This window comes from Alligator mississippiensis, chromosome 3 (genome assembly GCF_030867095.1).
Source record: "Alligator mississippiensis isolate rAllMis1 chromosome 3, rAllMis1, whole genome shotgun sequence".
Lineage (NCBI taxonomy): Eukaryota > Metazoa > Chordata > Crocodylia > Alligatoridae > Alligator > Alligator mississippiensis.
The window spans coordinates 147,208,744-147,221,791 of record NC_081826.1 but is presented as its reverse complement, the minus strand read 5'-3'; the positions used below and the strand labels follow the sequence as shown (position 1 = coordinate 147,221,791).

Here is a 13,048-nt window from a genome sequence, read left to right as displayed (position 1 = left end):
CTAACCCTTTTCCTAACCTTTAACTTAACCCCAACCCGGACCCTAACCGTAGCTCAGCCTGCTCCAGCAGGAGACCTCACGCAGCCTGGCTACTGCAGCTGGCTTGGAAGTCCAAAACCCCATCGCTAGGCCCAGCTGCAAATTTCCTTGCTGCCAAAACACCTCCCCAGATCCAACTCTAAGTGGGGTCCCCAGGCTCCATCCAGCTTCTTAGCAGTGTGGCAGAGGCCATGCACCTCTGTCCAAAATACAGCACTAATAGGGAGTCCTGCTGATCCCAAGCAGGAAGACAGCTCCACACTTGCTTGTTCTTGGTCACGAACTATAACCTCAGCCCCAGCCCCAGGGACAGCCCCAGTCCCGGTTCAACCTGCTCCAGCAGCCTCAGGCAGGAGACCCTGAGCAACCTGACTACAGGTAATGGCTGCAAAAACCCCACATGCACCTGGTGGAGCCCAACGCTGGTGCTTTCCCCAACATCAGCCTACATGGGGGGCCCAGGGTCCACCCCATTTCCACGCAGCATGGACTGGTCAAACTCCCAGTGTCCAACAAACAGCACTGGGAGCCCTACCTTTGCCAAGTAGAACAGCAGCAAGAACGCTTCCCATTCTCTGACCCCACCTAAGCTCGGGCTCCTTCAGGAGCCCCCAGGCACGTGACCAGAACGTCTTCCCTGCACAAACCCTGGGGAAAGCCCCAAACCCCACCACTGCGCCCAGCTTGGAGGTGTCTTGCTGGCACCGTGCACTCTGCGAAAGAGGACGCCTCCCACAGACAAGCCTGACCCCACCCCTGGGAACCCTCCCAGACCAAACCCTACGTGGCAGCCCAAAGTTGAGCCCTGGCCTGATTAGTTGGGAGGAGAGACCGGTAAACGTTCTGAACAGACCTGCAGGAGTGCCTCCCAGCTGATGCACACAGGCAGCTCTAAACCTGACTACAGGAACTGGCTTGCAAAGCCCAGCCAGGAGGTCCTGAGATTCCTGAACATCCCTGGAGCAAGAGGAGCCCTTCCACACCCAAGACTCACGACACCGCCATGAACCCTCCCAAGCCCAACCCGGGTGGGGGCCCCACCGACCCTCCCACTTATAATAGCCAAGACAAGCCTACCTGTTTGCATGCTAAATATTACCCCAGGAGGCCACTCATCCCAAGCACAAAGACAGCTCTCAGCTTTTCCCATTCTCTGACCCTAACCCTAAAAATAGCTCCCGTTGCTCCAGCAGCTCCCAGCAAGAGGGTATAAGGAGCCTGACCCGAGGAAGTCTTGTGCACTGGGCCGTGCAGCATCCAAGCCACAGTCCAAAGCCCGGCCTGGAGATCCCCGGCCACCCAGACAGCTGGGGAGGAAACGGAGCCCTGCACTCTGCACTGCCCAGCAGGGTCTGTGGCACGGGCCACTCCCTGCTCACCGTGTTGTTGTCAGGAGACAGCTCTCAGGGCTGGAGGGATCTTCCCTCGTCACCCCAGTGTCACTCCTTGTCACATCTCCTTCAGGGGAAATCAGGGCCAAGGCAGTAGCCTGGCTCCCAGCTCCGAGCCTTTTGAGCACCACCACCACCGTGGCACTGTCATGGCAAGGGCCCTTTCAAACTGTTTCCAATGTTGCTGGGGCTGTGGCTGGTAGCAGAGCATCCCTGGGTAAGGGTCAAATCAGTGCACAGATAATGTGATTGAAGGGAAAGAAAACCTTTCTCTCCTAAACATTACAGACATTTGGGTGATCGTTGCTACGTCCTCGAAAGGAACCCAGAAATTTGCTGGGGGGGACGGGAGGAGGACTGGGGGAGGGGAGCCTCTAGTTAGGGTATTCCTGGGGGCACTGGCCCCAACCCACAACCCCCTCACCCTGACAAGCTGCCTAGCGTGGACTCTAGGCTTGCAGTCAGGGTCGTCCCTGAGGCCGTGCTTGGCCATATAGCCACAGCTCCATGTGCATCATGTGCCAAGGTTTTATTATAGAATCATAGAAAATGAGGGTTGGATGAGACCTCTGGAGGTCATCTACTCCAACCCCCTGCTCAAAGCCGGACCCTCCCCAACCAGATTGTCCTGTTGTGCGCGCAGGGCGGACAGTGTGAATTAAAAATGAGCAGGAATCTTATCGGGATAAGGCACAATGCCGCATTTATTGGAACATAAAACACACAACATGAAAAGAATAAAGAACAGTAAGTTATTTGCTTCACTCGTTCCCGTGCATACTCATTCATGCAAGAGGACTGTCTCCCTTCACGTTGTCACATACACGTAGCAAACCCCTAGTTTTTCTTTTGTTGTATTTTAAAATACACTCCTTCCCCTTCCCCTAACCGTTTCTGACGTTCTCTTTGCCCTTGCTATCTCTTGCATGTGATTACAAGTTATACTAGGTAAGCTAAGTTCTTATACTCCCACATAGTAAGAAGCCCCTTTTTATATTGTAAATAGTGTCCTATTCTGTTTGTATTGATTTTCACTGTTTTATGTGGTATTATATGATGGTCCTATTATTTTTGTGTTAATTTCTACTGTTTTATTTTGAATTTATATGATTTAGGCCTACGTCTGTAAAGTAATGTCAAGTAATGTCAAGCCCCCACTTGTGTCCCGTGCCCTATTCAATATGTTGCAACTATGACTCACACCTACCCCTCTCATGTAAACTGGTTTTCCTTGAATGCCTGAAACCGAAGAGGGAATGGATGAGTGAAACACAATGATAGCAGGACCCCCTACTATATCACCCCACCATCAAAACCAATACCTGGACCAAAGACCCAGCCATTGCAACCATCCTCCGCATTCAAGAACCAAAAGATGAGGCGACCCACCGTTGTGCCAAGGCTGCACGTGCTTAACATGAACATCTGGAGCCCTCTGGAGCAGGGCTGACCTTGCCTGGACATGCCCTCCCCATAGGAGATCATAGGTAGTCTGCCCTATAAAGAGGGTGAGTGTGTGGGAGTGCTCGTGTGAGCATGCGTGGGAACCAAGCTGTACAGTACAGAGTTCAATTAATAAAACTGTTAACTGGACCCTGAGTTGGGTTTTGCTTTACTACGGTTCTGGCCCCGCTCCACTCTCTGCTCCTTGCCCCTCTAACTTCTGCCTCATTTCTCCCTGTCCTACTTCTGGTTCACTGCCCCCTGCAGTACCTGTCCCAGTGTCTTGTGGCTCCAGCCGTCCTGAGCTCCTCTCAGCCTGCAAACCCCTGTTTCTTTGTTATTGCCTCACCCCCACTGCCTTTTTCTCCGATCTCTGCAATTGTTATTACCTTATCCCCACTGCCTTTTCCCCTGATCTCCGCCACTGCTATTGCCTCATATCCACTGCCTTTCCCCCCGCTCTCGGCCACTGTTATTGCCTTATCCCCACGGCCTCCAGCCTCCGCCTGCAACTGCCTGGAACCCGCAGCGCCGCGATGATACGAGTGCTGCCGCGGCGACGCACGGGGACGAGTTCCACTGCCCCCCCACACCCAGAGCTGCAGCCCCTCTGGCCGCCAGCCCAGCCTCCATTTCCACCTGACCCGCTCTCCACGCTGCCTGGGGACGGGCGTCCCTCTGGCCAGACCTGGCTCTGCCCCAAATTGAGGGCAGGTGGAGGAAATGCCCAGTTCCCACACCTGCTTTGCTATTATCACCTTGTTTTTCACCTGTGAGAAATTAGGAATGGGTACGGTCCCATTTGCATGGAGCTGTGCGAACAGCAGCTCACCCTTGCTGACCTGATACACCACTGCCTCGCTTTTGTTGCCTTTCTCTGCGTTCCCTTCTCTAAACAATTATAGGGCCATTCACCAACCCTACACCAAAAGCCCAGCTCTGGCTACTCCAGCAACCCCAAGAAGCCCATCCTGAGAAGCCTCATATCAATAGCTGTCCTGGAAAGCCCACAGGTGGCATGGTAGAGACCCGGCGATACATCTCCTGTTTCCAGAAGAGCCCTGGAGGAAAAAGGCACCTGCTCATTTAAATGCCAACCCCAATGCTGGCAGGTCTCCCAGCCTAAATATAGCTGAGGGGCCCTTGGGAACATGCCACTATCTGTGTCCCTCACCGTGCCCAAAACACTTCTGTGGCAGTCCGACCAGCTGCAAGCAGGAAGGCACCTCATTTCCTAACCCTGACCTTAACCCCAACTGAGACCCTAACCACAGCTCAGCCTGCTCCAGCAGGACATCCCACACAGTCTGGCTATGGTACAAAGGAAGGCCCAAAACCCCATTGCTAGGATCAGCTACAAATTTCCTTGCTGCCAAAACAGCCCCCAGATCCAACCTTAAATGGGTTCCCCAAGCTCCATCCAGCTTCTTAGCAGCGTGGGGGAGGCCACCCACCCCTGTCTGAAATACAGCACTAATAGGAAGTCCTACTAACCTGAAGCAAAAAGACAGCTCCACATGTGCTTGTTCTCAGTCACAAACTATAACCCCAGCCCCAGTCCCAGTTCAACCTGCTCCAGCAGCCTCAGGCAGGAGACCCTGAGCAACCTGACTACAGGTAATGGCTGCAAAAACCCCACATGCACCTGGTGGAGCCCAACGCTGGTGCTTTCCCCAACATCAGCCTACATGGGGGGCCCAGGGTCCACCCCATTTCCACGCAGCATGGACTGGTCAAACTCCCAGTGTCCAACAAACAGCACTGGGAGCCCTACCTTTGCCAAGTAGAAAAACAGCAGTAACCCTTCCCATTCTCTGTCACCACCTAAGCTTGGACTCCTTCAGCAGCCCCCAGGCATGTTACCAGAACATCTTCACTGCAGAAACCTGGGGTAAAGCCCCAAGCCATACCACTGCACCCAGCTAGTAGATCCCCTGCTGGCAACGTGCACCCCGAGAAAGAGGATGCCTCCCACAGCCAAGCCTGACCCCATCACTGGGAACCCTCCCAGACCAAACCCTTCATGGTGGCCCAGGTCCAGCCCTAGTCTGATTAGCTGGAATGAGATACTTGTAAACATCCTGAACAGACCTGCAGGAGTGCCATCCAGCTGATGCACAAAGGCAGCTCTAAACCTGACTACAGGAACTGGCTGGGGTGAAGACTGGGGTGGCTGGCAGGGAGCAATACAAGGTGCCCCTAGCCAGGCAGGAGAATGAAACTGGAAGAGAATCCCAAAGGCAACTGTGGGTGGAAGGACACTGGGACAGAGAGTCAAATGGGGAGTCTCAAGGGAAGAAGAGAAGCAGAGGGGGGCTCTGGGGCAGGGCAAGAGGTGGAGAGGCATGCACCTCCAAGGCCATGCCTCCCCCTGAGGTATTGTTCACATCTGCCCTGAATGCACCAGGCCCTGTGCTCTGTGCCCATGAGGGGATCATCAAGGCAGGAGGCCACTGCCTGGCCCCTGCTGTATCTACCTCATTGCACAGATTTCCTTTCAGATGCAGAAGCTTCAGCCTGAGCAACTCTGCTGGCCTCTGGAGGAGGGAAAGTTGGGGTGGAGATGGCTATATGTCTGCACAGTGCTGAACCACACTGACTTGTCCATACCCCGACACAATACAAGACATTGTATTGGAGTGGGATACAAATAAACCAAAGAGGCAAATCATCTGAGACCTGGCCTCTTCTTTGAAGCTGGGAAAAATGATGCAGCAACAGTCCTGGTGCCCTGCAGAACTGTGGGATCCAAACAGGCCCTGTTCAGTAGGGCCAATGATCCAGCATGGAGCTCCATTGAGTATGAGCTCACTCTGCATGAGGAGACAGTCACTGGTGACTTTGTGGTCATGCCAGCCACCCAACCATCCAGGTAGGTTGGGTTGGAGTGATCTTTTAGGCAAGCTGCCTTCTCTGGGAGGAGCCAAGGTTTTGTCTTGGAGGAGATTAATAAGGTCATAGGCATTTTCTGATAGTCTTCTATCTCTCAGGTGGGCAGAGTGGGTCTCTGGGGTGGGAGGCGGAGGGGTATGCACCTTAGGATCGTGTTCCTTATTTATTTTAATGCAGGCCTTCTGTGAAATCACATGCAGGCAAATCATTCACACATTTACAGAAGTTCAGAAAACTCATCCTTCATCCTAGTACTTTGGCACTGGATACTCATTTCTTATTTGTGTGACAGTAATACCTAGGGACCTGAGCAGAGCAGCCTCTCCGTTGTGTGGAGTGCTGAATAGCACAGAGTTAAAAGCAGCCTTCCCCCAAAGAGTTAACAGCCTGGTTGGTCAAAGGAGAGTATACAGCTTCTGGATTAGCCCTCAGAGCTGTCTATCAAGTGGCCAGCACTGTGATGACATCATCACAGGTATATAAAGACTACCAGGTGTAGGACTTAGTATAAGGGAGTGGTTTGTGGGGTAAAGTTGTTGGTTGGTAAGAGGGCATGGTTTAAGCTATGGTTTTGGGGCTTGGAGGTGTTTGGGTTGGGGGGAAAGGTTTGCCTTATGGCTTAGTATTTTGCTTTGTGGTAGTATTTGGGATGGACTTGAATGATCTGATTGCCTTGGCCAGCTCAGTGCTTGTGCCTGAGTAAGGTATCACAAGCTCACAGTTGAGTTGCCCTGTAGAGCAATGTAGAGAGAGAAATTCTTGACACTCTGCCTCTTTGAAATGGTGCCTGGATTAATGTCCTCCTCTCAAAGAAGGAAGCTTCCTGACATGAGGGTGGAATATCCCCCAAAAATAAAAAAATAAATCAACTCCTAAACTCTAACCTGTAGGCTTTTTCTGAAGTTGAGTGAATCCTCTTCCTATCTGTAGAGGCATGTTCCCTTCGTGTCTCTTGCTCCTACCAATACATGTGACTAGGAGGCTTAAGCCTCTAACATAAGGCTTTCGCTTGAGGTAACTCCTAGCAGGTGGACAGACTCTGAAAATGTGTGATTCTGTTTCTCTTTTCAGCTGTGGATTTTTAAGTGCTGATTAACTACTTGTTTAACTTGTTTTACTTTGAACCATACTAGTTAAGTTACTTCTGGCTGTCAAACTCCCTAACTCCTGCTCCAGCATATTGGAGCTGGTAATGACCCACAGTATCCACCAATGGGATCACTGGTGTTGCGATAAGGCTTTAAGTGCGTGCAACCTTATTTGCTGACACTGGCATGTCATGGAGTAAGCAGGTGCCCTGGTACCCCAGCAGAGAAGTGAGGAGCCATTTCTCAGCATGATCCTGCTTAGTCTTGAACTGACTGCAGCTAGGCTTGGTTCAAACCCACTAGCTTCCTTGTTGTGAAGAGGCACTAGCTACTTACAGCAAGCTGCTTGGCCTAGTGGCATTATTATCTCTTGGACTCAGTGGAGCTCTTGTTGTACCAAAGGATTTTCTGAGACAGGTGGTCCTGGAGGCCGTGTGTTTGCTATTCCCAGAACCTGCAGGAAGAGTCTGACTGATCTGGGCAGCCTTGGCTGTTGACTTGCAGCTAGCTCTGCCTCAAATCATGCTGGTTACGTAGCGGTAGGTGCCTTGTATCCTCTGCCACTCCTTGGCAGTGATGGAGCAATCTGTTAGCACTCTTGGTTGCATCTCAGCTATAGCTGGGGCCAGCCAAGAAGTCAACCAGCCCAAGTTGAATGAGCTGTCCTTGTACTCCTGTAGTTTACATCAAAGTCACCCACACTTACTAAGATGTGCTGTGCAGGGGAGTAGGAGGGCTGAATGTCACAAGTGAGTACATGTGCTTGAAGTCTGCAGGCTACAGATAAATTCCTAACACTAGACATGGGCAAAGTTGTTAGGACAAACCTGCCCCACTCAACTGCTCATACCAGGCAATTCAGGGGAGCCCTGAGGCCTGAGCTGGATGCTGCTGTGATGAGAACACCTTCTTGGTGTCAATGGCTTGCATGAAAGGCTTTGAGAGCTGCCATTAAGGTTGCCATTGTGTAACAGTACAGAGGCAAGCTCTGTCCTAGCACTGCCAGTGCTGCTCCCCCCCCCCCCCCCCCCACTTCCCCCGGGCCTTGGGCTGCCTGTGCAGCTACTTCCAAAACTGCTGTTCTTGTGCTTGTCTTTGACATAGGATGTCACCCTAACAGGGCCATTCTGTCATGGCTGGCCTTAGTTTCTTGTTCATAGTGAGGGGCAGGTCCTTGAGATGCATGTTCCTGCTAAGAAATATTTGTCAGTCTGCCTGTAGTTGCTCTACTGACAGACTGTCCCAAGTCCTCTGTGAAGTCTGTCCTTGCTGCACGGCACTACTTGCAAGCCATGTAAGAATAGGTGGCTCCATTGTGGGTGTGGCTGAAGGAGCAAAGAGCTGACTTGGCCCTTCTGGGGCTGCTCCAGTTTGCTGGTGCATGATGCTGTAATCGTGCAGTAATGGTGCACAACTTCTCTACTTTCTCTATTCCCCTGTAGTTTTGCAGTGACCTCTTGTTTCACCATGTCTGTCAGTGGAGATGAAATACAGGCTGGTGGCCCTGCAGCCCAGGAAGAAGAGCAACAGGTGAGTCATTTGTGGGGAAACCAGGTGTTTGGCAGATAGAGATTATGTCTCTAACTTACTTGTGCCTATCCCCAAGCAAGGGGATGGCCAAACTCCAGTATCAGATGGCAGTCAGCAGAGCAGCAAGCCAGGAGCTCTGAGAATTAGGTTTTGCCCAGAAGAGCCAGGAAGCCTTCCTGGTACAAATGCCAAGACTGCTGTTGCTGACCTTGTTGAATGCCTTGAGTTACCACTTCTTTGAGGCTCTACTTCAGGGCTTGCTGAAAATTGAGGATAGGGTGTTGTTAGGCACCCATGTGGCTCCTGCTTTGGATACCTAGCACCCTAATAGAACTAGGTCAGAAACGAAACTTCTCTTTACACTCCCTCTTGTTGATAGACTGCCCATCAGCTGTGCACCTGACATTGAGGTGGGGATGATAGTAAATTTTAGGAATGGAAAAGTTTGCATGAGGAAGAGACCATGAAGCCTGTCCTCTACCTGGTTAGGATTGGTAGTCAGTTGTAGATCCTAGCAACCAGACCAAGTTGTTACCAAGGTAAACGTAGGATAACTTGGGTTCTCTCTCATCAGAAACATTTAACTAAATGTATTCCTAAATGAGCCTTGAATCTAACTACAAACCTCTGAGCCTAAAGCTGCAACCATGCAGTCCAGTTCTCTGGCCCATGTGGTGCAGAGGAGGTGTTAATGGTCCCTTCTGGCTTTGTGCCTCTAATAGAGGTAAGACCTGAAGGAAGGTTAGGGGCTGGCTGGAGCTGGTATGAAGCTAGAGGCTCCATTGGCTTGGCTTGCCCAACTGGGTAGATGGCCAATGGCCACCTGTGATGTAATGCAAGCAGCTTGTGCAAGTGAGGAATGAGGGCAACTCCTAGCTACAGAAACCTGGCTTGAGCAAGCCCAGTTCAAAACTACTAGTTCTTCTTCAAGGAGGTGGTTAGGTGAAAGAGCAAGCAGGCTACAGGGGGCACTCTTAAAAGATGGGGAGTATTCTTTGGGAATAGCCTGCTACAGTGTGAAACCTAGAGGAAAGACTGGGGAGACACCTTAGCAGGCAAAACAACAATTCCTTCTGATTTTCTGGAGCCTGCCTGCCTGCCTGCCCCCCCCCCCCCCCCCCCCCCAGCAATGTGGCTGCCCCTTCTGCAACAAACAATGGAGTTTGCGAGCAGCTACTGTCACTGTTACAAAACAGGAGGAGAGGTCCTGGGCTCTCTGGATCTCCTTTATAAAAGGAGTAGTGTGCTGCCTTCTGGCCAGATTTCTCTGATATGCCCAACACTAATACTGTCTTGGTCCCAGGCTGTAGGGATGTAGTTGGCTCTCACTTATCTAGAAGCTGTAAAGTCTTGCAGACTCCTACAATGGCAAAGGGCCTGCTGGGTTCCACCAGATCTAAGAACCACTTATCTAAGGAGGCAGCAGTGGGCTAAATGGTGACTTGCCAACCTGGAAAGAATAACTAAGCAAGATGTTGAAGCTAAGAATTGATCTAGGGGCTCTTCTTTCCTCTAACTACTCCCTTTTAGGTCCCTGCAGAGGCCAAATACCTTGTGACAACAGTGGTAGGGGCAAAGGATGCGGTCTGTAGCACAGTTGCTGGAGCCAAGGCTGCTGTGTCCAGTGTAGTAGATGTGGCCAAAGGGGCTGTCCAGGAGGGTGTGGAGAAGACCAGATCGGCAGTGACCAGCAGCATGGATGCTATGATGGGTTCGTCTCTGGGCCAGAAGGTTGCGAGTGGCCTGGACATAGTGCTGGAGAAATCAGAGCAGTGGGTGGACCACTACCTCCCCATGACAGATGAGGAACTCAGTAAGAAGTTGCCTTTTGCTTATTACTCTTACTTTCTCCCCCCTTCCCCTTAGCTTGTGCACCAAATTGCCAGATTTAAAAACAAAAATACCCTTACTCATCTCCTTGATTCTCTGTATTTTTGTTGTAGCTTGGCTCTAAGTTGCATCTAGCCTGCATCATAAGAGTTACCTCTACCTGTCTTGGCTAGCACTTTCTGTGAAGGGAAAAGCTGCTTTTCATTGTAGCAGCTGCATTCTTTACCCACAACAGGCAAAAGGGCAGCTATTGGCCAGTGTCTCCTAATGCATCATACTGGGGAGTCCTTTCCCCTTCCGGGATGTGTAAAATCGGCCATCTAGTTATCAGAGCCACGGTAACGGCTATCTTCTCTCAACAGCTGCAGTTGCCACCCCTGTGGAGGGGACAGAAGCTGCTCTGGTGGAGAAGCAGAAGCAGCAGCAGAGCTACTATGTGCGCTTGGGCTCCCTCTCCACAAGCCTGCAGCAGCGAGCCTACCAGCACTCCCTGGGCAAGATGAGGTGTGCCAGGCAGAGCACCCTGGAGGCCCTGGCCCAGCTGCAGCAAGCTGTAGACCTGGTAGGAATGCATCTTGCACTCTCGCACCCTGAACATGCGCTGGGTTTATTTCTTGACCTGCAATATTTCCTCAAAAGAAGAGTACCCCCCCCCCCCCCTTCACTTCCCAGGCTTAGCAGTATTTAATAGATGAGCAGCATGCTTGCTATTCATGTCCACCTCTTTCTTTCTCAGATCAACTATGCCAAGCAGATTGTAGATGAGAAGCTTCAAAATGGCCAGGACAAGCTGTACCAGATGTGGCTGGCATGTACCAAGGAGCAGTCTAAAGGGCAAGAGGACACTGACTCGGCAGAGGTACTCTCTCTTCAATGAATGCTCTTCCCCTCTCGGAAAGGGGATGCTTCCATATACTTGATCTTTTTTTCTTGCAGATTGAAGTTCAGGCACTTGCCATGTCTGACCATCTTCTACAGCAACTGAAATCGAACTGCTCCACAGTCCTGGGCAGCATCAAGGGGCTCCCAAGTTCTCTCCAGAACAAGGCCCAGCAGATCTACAGCAGTATGGAAGAGCTTCAGGCTTGCTTCTCCCCTGCCAAGCACTTCAAGGATCTATCCAGCAGTGCCATTGTCCACCTCCGGGAGAAGATGACCAAGATGCAGGAGTTCCTGGATGAGCTGCTGGAGTACTTGATGCAGAATATCCCCCTGGACTGGATTGTTGGCCCCTTTGCTTCCTCTGGAGCCTCGCTGAAAAGTCCTGATGAACCATCGCAGGAAGAATAGGTAGTGGAGGCCCAGCTCCTTCCAACTCCTGCCCTTACCCCCTAACTTCTAGAAATGAAACGGTCTGTAACTGGCCTCTTGCCTGTGGTGCACTGTTGGCTGAAGAATAACCACTTGCCTACAGATCGTCTGATGCCTGGTGGCCAACCTCCATAGAGTGGGTGGGAATCCCTGCCAATGCTCCTAGTGGAGGCAAAAGGTTGGTAAACCCTCCTAGCTCTCACTGCTTTACTTCATTAAGAGCTATGCAGCATGGGGTTTTAACATCTAGGGTGTAGCTGTTCACTACCTAGAACATGCATCTTCTTTCCCTGTAGCCCTGGAATGCTGATGACCTCTATTCTTAGGAATCTCTTTTGTATCGTACAAAACCCATGTTTTTGTTTCAAAATAAACCTGAATTGCATTCAAAATCCTGTGTTGCTCAAAGGTGGTGACTTGCTCCTGTTCCAAGAGTGCTAGTGTTGCTCAGGTCACTCTCCAGAGTACTGGGCTTGCCCTTCCTTTCTCTACCCAACCTCAAGACTCTTGTCTGGTCTCTTTCTTATCAGAAGATGGCATTCTGAGTCTCTCCAGGTCAGACCACAAAAAATGGACCATGTCTTTCTAGCTCCTGAGTGGGAATAATACAATGTCTAGTCACTTTGACCCTGAGAATCGAGCTATAGGAATGTGGGAATAAGATTATTTGCAGGAGCCCTGGTGAAGATGAGGGAGAAGGAGGACAGGTGGGGGTAGGGGAAGCTGTGGAGCACAGGGAGCTTATCACAGAGCCCATACTGCTCGTTACAGCAGATTCAGTTGTCATCTCCATACCTTCCTGGGCAGCCCCTTTTGGCTACATCCACCACTCTGGACACTGCAGGCTTGGCCCGACTGACTGAGCTGTAGATGATCTCCTTGGTCTCTGCCACCGTGGCTGCCCTTGGGTCCTTGGCCTCTGCAGGTACCCAGAGAAGGGCTAGATCTTTCCATGTGGGACAGCAGGGATGAAAGTGGGACCTGGGGCACAGGGGTGGGGGGGAGCTGCTTCAGGGTTTTGCCCTTCTCCCTAGAGCTCCCCCCTAGCCCCAAGGCCTAATCATGCTCCTTCCTCAGGATTGGGTTGGAGGTTTCTGGGGGTCACCTCCTCCATCAGAAGAGCTCTGAGCACAGGCTTGCCTACCCTCCCCCACTCCAGATCACCAGCACTCTACTGGGAGTGCTCATCCAACATTTGCCTGGTGCATTGGCACAGGCAGCCAGCTGGATGCCTCACACCAGGTCCACACAGCTTTTCTGCATCAAGATAGACTTCTAGCCCAGGGCATGGATAGCAATTGTCACTTACTGGAATTCACCATCCAGTGCAGGGTGTCAAAGGCCTGCACCAAGGCAACAGACTTGGACTTCAGGAGGATGGATTTCAATGAGGTAAGGAGACTAGTTGGAGGCACTGAGATCCTGGAGGGGAGCTGGGAGTCCAGGAAGGGTAGTCATTCCTTAAGGAGACTATCTTCCAAGCCCAAAGGGTGACAATCCCAAAACAGATCAAAGGGGGCAAGA

At 51.4% G+C, this 13,048-nt stretch overlaps 1 protein-coding gene across 1 annotated transcript; it reads left to right on the top strand.

The window, feature by feature from the left end:
* The first annotated feature begins 6,282 nt into the window (after positions 1-6,282).
* On the top strand, positions 6,283-11,910 carry LOC132249418 (perilipin-3-like). The gene is made up of 6 exons (XM_059724499.1): positions 6,283-6,308; positions 8,296-8,383; positions 9,914-10,196; positions 10,576-10,775; positions 10,950-11,072; positions 11,150-11,910. Exons 2-6 carry the CDS (start codon positions 8,321-8,323, stop codon positions 11,501-11,503), a joined length of 1,023 nt encoding a protein of 340 aa, XP_059580482.1. The 5' UTR covers positions 6,283-6,308; positions 8,296-8,320; the 3' UTR covers positions 11,504-11,910.
* Positions 11,911-13,048: the final 1,138 nt, after the last annotated feature.

Excerpts from the sequence above, each read along its gene's own strand:
- LOC132249418 (XM_059724499.1), top strand. The coding sequence starts at position 8,321 with ATGTCTGTCAGTGGAGATGAAATACAGGCTGGTGGCCCTGCAGCCCAG. Across the intron at positions 10,197-10,575 it reads CATGACAGATGAGGAACTCA|CTGCAGTTGCCACCCCTGTG; the intron begins GTAAGAAGTTGC and ends TTCTCTCAACAG. Across the intron at positions 11,073-11,149 it reads AGGACACTGACTCGGCAGAG|ATTGAAGTTCAGGCACTTGC; the intron begins GTACTCTCTCTT and ends TTTTTCTTGCAG.